Source organism: Hipposideros armiger, unplaced genomic scaffold, assembly GCF_001890085.2.
Source record: "Hipposideros armiger isolate ML-2016 unplaced genomic scaffold, ASM189008v1 scaffold_6, whole genome shotgun sequence".
In the NCBI taxonomy this organism is placed as follows: domain Eukaryota; kingdom Metazoa; phylum Chordata; class Mammalia; order Chiroptera; family Hipposideridae; genus Hipposideros; species Hipposideros armiger.
Window position 1 is genome coordinate 5,485,298 of NW_017731356.1, and position 12,061 is coordinate 5,497,358.

At 50.9% G+C, this 12,061-nt stretch overlaps 1 protein-coding gene across 1 annotated transcript in view; it reads left to right on the plus strand.

Annotated features, from left to right (window-relative positions):
* TNN (tenascin N) overlaps positions 1–12,061 on the plus strand; it is a 69,053-nt gene that overhangs the window by 24,088 nt on the left and 32,904 nt on the right. Inside the window, exons 2-4 of the mRNA XM_019647003.1 lie at positions 3,959–4,144; positions 4,895–5,158; positions 8,310–8,615. Of these exons, the coding sequence (XP_019502548.1) occupies positions 3,959–4,144; positions 4,895–5,158; positions 8,310–8,615 (756 nt within the window). The remainder of the gene's footprint in view (positions 1–3,958; positions 4,145–4,894; positions 5,159–8,309; positions 8,616–12,061) is intronic.

Sequence of the window (12,061 nt, forward strand, 5' to 3'; positions counted from 1 at the left end):
ATCCCAAGCCAGCTCTTAACCAATGTGCCACTCGGCCGGCCCGGTTTCTTCCTTTTCTGACTGACAGAGTTATCTGCCCAGGCCAGTTCTTTTGCTGGCTTTCTGCTGACTCTCAGTACTGAGTGGAAAAGGGGCAGCATCAGGTGAGGGCGCGTGGGGGGCTTCTAAGATGCTAGCAGTTTTCTAGCTCTTAACCTGGGGGCTGGTTCCATGTCCGTTGCCTTTATAGCAATTTATTAAAACTATACAACTTATGTGCTTTCTCCAATATAGATGTCACCCTTCTCAATAAAAAAGATGAGAAAGGAAGTCATACTCAGTAGTTGATTCAAAACAAAACAAACCTCGAAACATTTACTGAGCACTTACTACATGCTTGGCATGGCCACGTACAATGTGAGGCAATATCGTTCCCATTTTACAGACGAGGAGGCTGGAGCTCAGGATAAGCAGCCACGAGGCCACATGCCTAGGACCTGTCTTTCCAGCACGCCGTAGCTCCTCTCACAGTGGGAAGGAGAACGTGGGCTTGAGTGGAACTTGGCCCTGAGAGGACGAGGCTTCTTGGCTTCTGCAGTGTCTGTGCTTAGCGTCTCGAGTTGTCACAGAAGCCCATTGTCAGGAGGCCTCCCTGCAGCTTGGTCTAGGTGAAGTGGCTATGACAGCCCAGCCAGAGGTGTTCTGGTGACTGAGTGCCTGTGAGTAAATGTGAGGCAGAAACTGCCCTGCCCCCACGTGTCGTGCATCTCAGATAGGGGCTGAGGCACTAGGTGAAATGGGATGGAGAGAGAGGGGTCCACACCTCCTGCTAGTGGCAGAGGAGGTGACACCTAGCAGCCTGCTCTGGCCCTGGTGGCCTGGCCTGATGGACAAACCACACCACCTGGGCACTGATGGATTTGAGGGTGACTGAACCCCTCCACATGTGTCACTCTGTGCTCCTGCCTTGGGAGGTCCCCAAGAGGAATCAGCTTTCTGATGTATCCTTAAGAGGCTCGCAGCCTTTCGGGGAGACAGGCTGCATACAAGAGTAACTATGCACACGGTAACCCATCAAGAGACCCACAGAGGGACCAGTGTGTGTCTCTGAATGCTTAGCACAAGGAGAGCTAGTTCCAGCCGGGGGAGGAAGAGGGACAAGGGAGAAGACTCACAGAGAAGGTATTTTTATTAGAAATTCTGATCTTTTGCTGGCTCATACGCAGAGGTGGTGAGCAGGACCGTGTACCCAGGAGATATCAGGTGGAGGGCACTCAATGCTCCAACCCCCGCTTCCGTATCTGTGCCAGGCACCATGACACAGTGCTGACAAGCGTGGACCCTGGAGCCAGATCACCTGTGTTCAAATTCTGCCACTCTTGGCTGTGTGCCTGTGGGCAAGTCATGTAAGAGGCTGTGCCCCGGTTTCCCTGTCTGTAAAGCAGGGGTGATAATAGCGTATTCCAGGAAGGGTTGTTGTGAAGATTAATGAAGTAATAAATGTGGAACACTTAGAATAGTGCCTGGCGCATAGCACATGCTCCCTGTGCTGCTGTTAGAATTGGTATTGTCAGTGGGAAGGGTAATGTTAGCGTTTTAAAGATGAGGGATTAGGGGGAATCAAAGTCCGGCACACAGTGTTCAGTTGTTATTATTAAAGTGCAAGTGAGTACAGAATTAGAAGTGCCGAGAAGGACCTCCCAGTAGCGTGAACAGTGNGTGAAGGAGTTTTGTTGGGCAATTATGAAGGATGAGGTACAATTTCATTTACGGGCTGTACAATATGGACTGTGCCGCCTGCCTGAATGGTAGCCTAGTGAAACGATTTAGTGAGTTGGAAAATGGAAAGTACTTTTTTTCTTCCAGTGGCTTTCTCCTTAGGCTGTGAATTAATGGAGAGCTTACTCTGTTCCCAGCATTATATTAGCTAAGCATGTTTTGTGAATTATCTCATTTAGCTGTCACCGTAATCATAGGCAGTAGGTCCTATTATTATTTCTAAGTCATAAATTAGAAAACTGAGGCTTAGAGACGTTAAGCTCAGGATTGCCCAGCAAGAAATGACTGAGCTGGGATTCGAACCTAGGATGTCCACTTAGGTGGAGACAAAGGCAAAGTGCCTCCTGCTTTTACCTTCTTGCGCATTATTTCCAGTTTTCACACTGTTTACTCCCTAACTAAAAAATTTCAATGACTCCCCATTGCCTTTGGATAACATAGAGCCCTTTTATCTTGACCCCTATGGCCCCATCCAACCTGGGCCATTGTTATTCTCACTACTTCCTGACAGGAAGCCTTCCTGCAGCCCGACTATTCTTGGCATTTCTTAACACAGAAGGCTTGTCTCTACTCCATGAGTTTACTCATTTTGTTACCCCAGCCTAGAAAACCCTCCATGGTTATCTCTAGCTATCAATTAATGCTGCTCAACACACATTCATTGCAGAGTACCTACCGTTGGTCATTAGAGTCATGGTCCCTTATATACTTCCAAAGATGACAAGGCCTGGTCCCTGCCCTTCAGGGGCTCATAGCGATATCACCCGTCTTTCCAGGCTTGGCTCCAACCTCAGCCACTCCACGGAGGCCTTCTGTTGGGTTGTCAGAAAAGTCATGACTCATTTTGCCAGCTAGAATGTGAGTACTTAAGCAGTGTTTTCACTGTCAGTTGTATTCCAAAAGCAGGATGGGATATTTTATCGGATTGCAAATAAATTTGCGTCATGTGTCTTTCCAACGTACAGAAAAAGACCCAGTAATTTCAAAGGTCAGAAAACGCTCTCAAACCCAGCTAGACTGTTAATTTATTTAGGAACAAAAAGACTCTCTCTTCCCTCCAAATGTTTTGTATTACACAAGTTGGAAAAAGACACTGGAGTGTAAGAACTGCGTAAGCACATGCAAGGAGGCGAGGACACAGTTCAGACATTTTCCATTTAAGTCACTCAGTGGAATGAATTCCATGAAAGAGAAAGGGTCGATTGAAAACCCCTCACCCTGTTAACACGCTTGAAGTGCATGGAAGGGCCTTCCAGAAAGGCAAGGCTTTAGAAGCAGGTCAGCTTTGGGGAAGCAAACACAAACCAGGCCCCATCCTGGCTGTGCCATGTCCCCCTGCGCCACCTGGGAGATTCACGAGTGCCCGTGGCAATGGAGAAAGCTGCTCCCCGTGCCTGTGGCATGGGCTGGAGTGTGGACGTGTGCTGGGTGTCCCAGCACAGACCGAGGACAGCCATACCCCACCCAGCCTGTGGTGAATCTTGTTATCAAGTGGAATCCACTTGCCTGATGTGCCTAGAGCGCTTAGCTTCTTCTGTCTACTCAGCTTTGTAAGTTTGCTCTCTTTGAAGTGGGGCTCACCTTTATTCTAACACATNACCTGGTGGAGGTGCTGACATAGGTAGAAGGTGCAGGACGGGTGCTCAGAAGGACCAAGTTAAAATTCACCTCCTTTATGGTTTTGCCTGGACTTATTCCTTCGGGACCATTTGGGAGGCGGGGCTGTAATTTGGGAGACCGAGGAAGAGCCGGTTTTATTGTCTTTCAGTGTTATACCCCGGAAAATAGCGTCCCGCCCTGGCCTGCCTTTGAGGCCAGGGCTCTGTACCTAACGCATTGAATGTTCAGTGCAGAGCAGTCTGCCCTCGGGGCCGAGGGCTGGGGCGGCTGGCCTGAGGTGTGGTTCAGGGCTCGGCCCAGCGCCACATGGACGCAGAGGGCTGCATGGCCTCCGATGGGATGAGTGGGGCGAGGAGGCTTCTCCGGAAGAGGCTCAGTCCTCCGTGGACAGTGTGCAAACCACCAGTGTATTGGCTGCGTGGGTGATCCTGAGACGTCTGTTAGGGACTGCGTCCTGGGGTGAAGCTTGCTCTCAGTGTGTCAAGAAAGGGAGCTGACCTGGTAGCCAGTGGCCTGTCACAGACCTGCCGGGCCTCTGCTCCTCACTGCCTTCTCTTGCCGTCCCCCACCCCTGCCCTAGATCTTGCTCTGCTTGGCACCGCTTGGGTGACAGACGAGACGGAGAGCTCCCTCGACGTGGAATGGGAGAACCCCCAGACCGAGGTGGACTACTACAAGCTGCGGTACGGCCCCCTGACAGGGCAGGAGGTAGCCGAGGTCACCGTGCCCAAGAGCAGTGACCCCAAGAGCCGATATGACATCACCGGTGAGAGCCAGCCCTGGGGGTGGGACAGGTTTGCCGAGGACGCTGAGGCGGGGACAGTGTGTGCAGGGCACTGACACCTGTGCCACCCGAGTGTGCACACAGGTCCTCGGACCTTAGGAATCCCTCGAGCCCTGAGCCTGGAAACCCCCAGGCGTGAGCCCACTCTGGAGGCCTGCGGACGCTGCTCCAGCCTCCCAGAGCTGCCTCCGGAAGCTTAGGGCACCTGCTTAACAGATTCCACATCCAAAATGTTCTCCCAGTGTCCTCTCGAAGACCCTGTCTGTGTCAGAGGGTGGATGTGATGCCACACAGACGTTTCTTTTGAAAGAACTCTGTGTGTGTGTGTGTGTGTGTGTGTGTGNCCCCCGAGTTTCTGATTCAGCCGGTCTGGGGTGAGGCCCGAGAATTTGCATTTCTAACAAGTTCCAAAGTGCTGCTGCTGCTGCTGGTTTGAGGACCAGTAGTGTTATGTGATCTAATGGCTCAGAGTATGTGTGTATGTGTGTGTGCACGTGTGTGTGTGTGCACACGCATGTGTGTGTGCATGTGTGTCTGCGCGCGCATGTAGGGGTTCAGTATTTACTTCCAACCAGATAATTACTTTTGGGGGTCCAGAATGGTGCCTCTCCAGCCTCCCTAAATCCCACACCCACCACCATGGTGTTAAGTGTATAGTAGGGGCCCCACTTGCCCTCGTTGGCTGTGGGTTCCCACCCCTCTCTCTCACTCTCCATCCTGTTCCTCCTGCAGTGGTCGCCCCCCAGGGCCTACAGCTGCTCAAGAGCACAGAGAGCTCCCTGCTGGTGAGCTGGGAGCCCTCTGGCGAGGTGGACCACTACCTGCTCAGCTACTACCCGCTGGGGCAGGAGCTGTCTGGGCAGCAGACCCAGGTGCCCAGGGAGCAGCACACCTACGAGATCCTCGGTTTGCTGCCTGGAACCAAGTACATAGTCACCCTGCACAACGTGAAGAAAGGGGTTTCCAGCAGCCCACAGCATCTGCTCGCCACCACAGGTGAGGGGGCAGCCAGAGGCCCCAGGTTTCCCGGGAAAGGCCCCATTTCGAACATTTTCTTCCATCGTCCCAAGTGCCCTTCCACTGGTCAGGCCGCTGCCCTGCCTTGAGGCTGAAACACACAGCTGCTGCCATCCGGGGTTCTGGAAAAGGCTCAGCTCTTACTCCCCTCTCTCCACTCGCCGAGTGTTGTGTCCTCCAAGCTGGCGACGGAGCCTGCTGGATTGGAACTCAAGGGGCCTTCTCCGCCCGTGGGATTAGTAAGGTCTGATTGCCCTGCACCCTCACACAAGCAGCCAGGGGTACACCTGCACCCCCACGCCCTCACTGAGCCTCTGAGCCCACTCAGCAAGTTCAAGCTGGGATGGGTGAGGATCTGCTGAAGACACCAGTTAAGTTCATCTGAGCAGGAAAGAGAGGGCACACAGGGTACTGAAGAATGGTTAATGAAGAGGTTATTTACAAAGGTGTNGCTCTGTCCAGATGCACTGGCCTCACCTCTAGCCACCGGCCCCCGCTTGCTCTGTCCAGATGCACCGGCCTTCTGCTGTTCATGGAGCAGCGCCTTTGAACTTGCTGCTCCCTCTGCCAGGAATGCGTTTCTGCAGAGAGCACAGGGCCCATTGCCTCCTTTCAGTTTTGTCTTTGTTCAAACGTACCTTCTCAGTGAGACCGATCCTTCCTGATCTCCCTGTGTAAAACCACAAATACCTTTTGTTCGCCGTTTTCTGACCCCTTTACCTTGCCATGGGGGACTTGCTAATACCCCTTCTTCATTGCCTGGCTTCTCCAGGAGAATGTGAGCTCCATGGCAGAGCCTTTATCTTGTTCATTGCTTATGTTAGTTTCCAAGGGCTGCTGTAACAAAGTACCTAAACTTGGGGGGCTTAAAACAACAGAAACGTATTGTCCCACAGTTGCGGCGGCTGGAAGTCTGACGTCAGGGTGTCCGCAGGGCCACACTCGCTCTGCCGTCTCTAGGGGAGGCCCTTGCCTGTTCTAGCTTCTGGCGTTTGTCAGCAATCCTTGGCGTCCCCCAGCTGGTAGGTGCAGCATCCAGCCACGTGGCCGCCTGCTCCCTGGGTCTCTTCACACTGTCTTTCCTCCATGTGCATCTATCTCTGTGTCCAAATGTCCCCCTTTTATAAGGAAACCAGTCATATTGGATTAGGCTGACCCTAATGATCTCATTTTAACTTGATTACCTCTAGAAAGCCCCTATTCCTAAATAAGGTTTCTTTCTGAGGTGTTGAGGGTTAGCACTTCAACATATCTTTGTTTTTGGGGAGGGGGCAGGGGGAGGGCTACAATTTAAGTCATAATACTGCTGAATCCCTAGCTCCAAATAGGCACTCAGTGAATAATTGTGTCAGTACCACCATTTACTATCTGAGTGACCCTGGGCAAGTTATCTAGCCTCTCTCAGCCTGACATATAGTCAGTGCTCTAAAAATGGTAACTATTATTAATTTTCTTAACTAGTCCATGGCGAATCTGATAAATGCCTGTGTTCTTACTATGAGGTTTGATAAAGTAATGTGTGAAAAGCACGTAGCACATAGTATGTGCTCAATAAATTGCAACTGATTTATTAGATAAAATACACACTGCTTCTGGTGATGGCATGTTTCCATGCACACAATTAAACACTGCCACTGTGCTCTAGAAGGGTATAATTGATGTTAAAAAATGCAGCTATTGGGGGCCGGCCGAGTGGCTCAGTTGGTTAAGAGCTCGCTCAAGAGTTTGAGCTCTGAGCAACAGTGGTTCAATTCCTGGCCCAAGCTGAGCAGCCGCTGAGCTGCCAACAGGTGGCAGGATGGCTCAGCTTAAAAAAAAAATGCAGCTATGTGAAGTTGTAACTTCTCTACCGGAAAACCCTTGGCCAAGAGAGCTAGAGCAGGATGGGAGGAAGGAAAAATGCTTAGATTTCTCAGAGTAAGGCGCCGTCTTGTGTGTCTTTACCGATCTTTACCGATCTGTGTGTGGGGAGGGTTCTCGTGGCATGGCTCAGCTTTTCTCTGTGCAGCGCCTTTAGCCGTGACCTTGACAGATGCCCTCAGATGGCTTACCTACTAAGTTTGCAAATGATAATCCAGAAAGACAAGTGGTCATGTTGAGTGAATGACTAAATGGAATGCGTAAGATAAAATAGAACAAGGATAAATGTTGGATTCAGGAAATGCATCATATGCGCATAAAACGGGGAAGATATGGCTTAGCATGGAGGTTCTAACCTTTGATATGCATCAGAATCACCTGTAGAGTTTTAACTGTACACTTGTTGTTTTTCAGTAGAGATGTCAGGGTTTCTCTGAGACCTTCTAAAGTAGACTCTCCTGGGAGTATTTAGTAGATGCCCAAAGTTGACAAATGTTGAGAACCCCTGGGTTAGCAGGGCCATGCGTGGAAAGCCTTAGGGATGTCCTGAGGCTGTGGGCTGAGGATTTGGCATTGGGAGCACAGAGTGAAGGACATAGACGCCATACTGCTTTGGGTTGTTCCTTCTAGAACACAAACTCCTCACCGGAGGGTTTTCTGATTGTTTTGCTCATTGGTGACTCCTCAATGCCATTATACTCCCTGGACGCACAATGAATTGTTTAATGAATGAACTGAGTTTTGGGGATTCTTCTCTGAACTGGAAAAGAAAGGAGCTTGTTGAGATGTAAGTCCCAGGTATAGAAATTATAATTTGGAAGTATACCAACCATACCCCACCATACCCCACCATACCCCATCCCATACCCCATATCATACCATACCCCATGCCATGCCATACCATAAGTTTATAAGATGGAGAAGTGAAGCTGTTCTCATCAGAGGAGAATCAGGAGAAGAGTGGTAACCATTCTTAAATACTTGCCGGATGGTGTCTTTGAAGAGGAGTCAGGCGTGTGTATTCTGTACGTCCGCCAAGGGCAGATGCACTTTAAGGTTTTACACTTCAAGTAGCTCCACTTGGAGCTTTATCTGATGTGCTCAGTGGTCTGAAACTGAAGGGATTGTTTTGTCCATCAGCTTAGAGTTCAAGCAGAGACTGTCCACTTGTCACAGATGATGGCGTGACCATCTTGCATTGTGTAGACAATGAAACTAGGTCCCCCTGATGAACTAGATCTTGAAGCATCTGTGATCTTGACCAGCTAAATAAATGGCTTCTCTAATTTTTTTCTCATATATTTTTATGAAGAAATTGATAGCCCCACCAAGGTGGTCACTGATCGAGTGACAGAAGACACGGCAGTGGTGTCCTGGGACCCTGTCCAGGCTGTCATAGACAAGTACGTGGTGCGCTACACCTCCGCTGATGGGGAGACCAAGGACATGGCAGTGCCCAGGGAGCAGAGCAGCACCGTCCTGACGGGCCTGAAGCCGGGAGAGGCGTACAGAGTCTACGTGTGGGCCGAGAGGGGCCACCAGGAGAGCAAGAAGGCGGGCACCAAGGCCCTCACAGGTGACGGGGCATAGGAGCATAAACGGGGTCCCTCGCATCAGGGAGAAGCTGGTTTCTGAACCAGGAGGCAGATGCCCACCGAGCCGCAGCTGTTTGGTTTGTAAGGGTTGGGGTGGGGGAAGGAGATGCAAAAGCAATTTCAAATTTCATAATTATGAGTTTCTTCCGTTTTAACCTAAAACAAAAGAGACCAGCCTTTTTATCTGATCCAGAAGGTCATAGTTATTTGGGTTGGAATTCCACATGCAGCTCCCTCAGAGTAGAGTAACACTTCCTAATTTTCTAATTTTTTGGATGTGAAACCTCAAAATATTTGTCTGACAGTGAATTCGAGTGCTTATCTCGGTTGGCAGCGACTGTACCGGCACTTTGCATATAACCCGGAGCTCGCTCTCAGGCCATGGAGTTGGCTTGCCTCCTGAATCAACATTCACCAAATGTCCCGATCCTGCCTTGAAGGCTTCAGAAACCACAGGTGTCTGCGTACTTCACCCAGTGGTTCCGCTCAGCTCTAGCCGGCAGGTGTCCTGACACTGCGTTAGGCATAGGCCTCCTCTGGCACCATCCCTGAATTCAGAGAGGCCTGATCCTGGAGGACCCTTGAGGCTCCAAACACTTGTAGGAAATGAGAGAAAAGGATTCATTTATTGGTTGGGCTCTGTTATGGACAGGCACTTAATATACAGACTCTCACAGAAGCAGATAATCAGTTACAAATATGGCTTCAGAAGCTTGACTGTCCATTTTAATCCCAGCTCTACCATTTACTAGCTGAGTGGCTTTGGGCAAGTTACTTCTTCTCTGTTCCTCGGATTCTTATCTGTAAAACGGGCATGTGAACGTCTACATCATAGGGTTCTTATGAGGGTTACGTGAGCTAATGCATGTCAGTTACCTGACACGTCACAAGTGCTACGTACGTGATGGTAGTGATTATTTCTTAGAATGGGTCTTAGTCTGCTTGGGCTGCTGTAAAAAATTCCATGGGTAGTGCGGCTTAAACAACAGAAATGTATTTCTCATAGTTCTTTTTTTTTTTTTTTTTTTTTTTTTTTTTTNGAAAGAGAAAGGGTCGATTGAAAACCCCTCACCCTGTTAACACGCTTGAAGTGCATGGAAGGGCCTTCCAGAAAGGCAAGGCTTTAGAAGCAGGTCAGCTTTGGGGAAGCAAACACAAACCAGGCCCCATCCTGGCTGTGCCATGTCCCCCTGCGCCACCTGGGAGATTCACGAGTGCCCGTGGCAATGGAGAAAGCTGCTCCCCGTGCCTGTGGCATGGGCTGGAGTGTGGACGTGTGCTGGGTGTCCCAGCACAGACCGAGGACAGCCATACCCCACCCAGCCTGTGGTGAATCTTGTTATCAAGTGGAATCCACTTGCCTGATGTGCCTAGAGCGCTTAGCTTCTTCTGTCTACTCAGCTTTGTAAGTTTGCTCTCTTTGAAGTGGGGCTCACCTTTATTCTAACACATACACTCAAAGGCGAGTCCCACCTACAAGTCTTGTCTTAAATGTCCCTGACCTAGAATGGCCCTGAGAAAGGTCCCACTGGTGCTACTAGTGTCCAGCAGGTGGGAAGTTGCAGCGTGCAGAGGCAGTTGGGGCCAGGGCAGAAGAGCCTGTGCCCTAGTTGAGGCCACTGCTGTGACGCATCCATCTGTGGTTTGGCCAGCAGCGACAGCTACTGAACGGCTTTGCTCCATGGAAAACCAGTTTATGATCCCATCTCCCTTCTTGGCAGAGAGGGAGATTTTGGTTCTGCTAAGCTGACTTCTTCCAGCCATGTGGCCTATCCTGCTGGGTGGGGGGTGGTGTCCCAACGTGGAGGCTTTCCTCCTACATCTGTGTCTCAGCATCTGGTTCCTATCCTGAGATTTATCAAGGAGAAGAACAGCTCTGTGAAGAGCCTCCTCGGGCTTAAGCTGTTGTTAGGGGATGGAGAGAAAAAGGAGGCAGAGGGTCCTGAGGTCCAGGCTGGCCCAGCCTCTCACTGACTTTAGGATCTTGAGGAAGTCACATCTCCTCTCGGGGCGATGTCTCCGTGACTCTGGCATGGTCTGATTCTATGTTTCCTTCCTACTTTCCTACTCGTCATAGCCCGCATGCCTTTTCCTGGTTCTTCTCCATTCCCTGAGTGCCCTGGGACTGCGATGGGGACCAGGAGCTTTGGGGCTTGTCACTGCTTCCTCCGTTCACCCACGTGGAAGGCATGGATCTGGAGAGGGCTGCACACTCAGGCAGCCCTGACCCCACAAATCCTGGGCCTGTGCTGTGGGTCCTGGCAGCTCTGGTGGCGAGCACTGATCTGGGGCAGTAAGAGGTGAGGTGAGGCACTTTGGGGACCCTGAGTTGTACAGATGTGGGTCATTTTGAAGCGGGTGAGGGCCGGGGACTTTAAGAGGCAGCACTGTCGGGGTGTCCTCATTCTCTCCTTCCCCATCCGCATTTTCTTTTCCGAATGTCCCCCTGAGCAATTCAGCACTAATGTCCCCAGATGAGCTGTCATCTGTGGGGGCTTCTTCATTCTCCCCTCATCATGTGCAGGATCCTGCCTGACACAGAAAGAGCAGCAGGTGGCTCACACCTGCTCCTGAGCGTCCTTGTGGGGGCGGTTCGAGCCCCCAGACGCCCAGGACACGCCCTGCGATGTCTGCTCCTGACCGAGGACTGTTCTATTCCAGGAGCCCACGCTGCCAGTGAGGTCTGCCCAGCCCCCCGTCTCCCAGAAGCAACAGTCTGCAACCATTTCCTCTCAGTAGTTGTCGCTCCAAATGCCGATCTACTAGTGCTGCTGGATTCAGATTGCAGGGACCTTTCAGACCACACTTCACTTTATTCATAATTTATTATTATTAGTAGTAGCGCCCTAAGAAAAGGCTGATTATGGTGCTGCTTAGGTTACAGTGGTATCAAGCGGAAATACACAGTCTTTGATAGCTGGGATTGGGCTCAAACCTGGGCTCTACCACTTAGTTTGTCCAAAAGCAAACTCCTGGTCCCAGTCCTCTCCTTACTCTCCACTGCAAGCCCTCTCCTCCTTCAGGTCTCCCGTCTTTGTAAATGGTCCATTCTGCACGTGGCTTAGGACCCAAACCAACAAGTTACTGTGCCCTACACGAATCTGCCAGCAGACCCTGTCAGCTTTACCTTTGAAACCTCAGACCCCACCTTTCTCACGACTTCCATCACTGCCAAGTTGTCCACATGCCTGTCATCATGCAGCCTCCCTGGTGACCTCCACTCCTGACCTGCTCCAGCCTGTCCTTTCTCCAGTGGCCACAGGGAGCCTTGGATAGCACAGGTCAGATCATGCCGTTCTGTGCAAAGTCCCAGGAGTTTCTCATCTCACTCAGTGCAAAAGCCACAGTCATTAAAGTGGCCTTGAAGGTTGTCCACAGTCCACCCACCCCCTCACCGCACTGGCCTCACCTCTAGCCACCGGCCCCC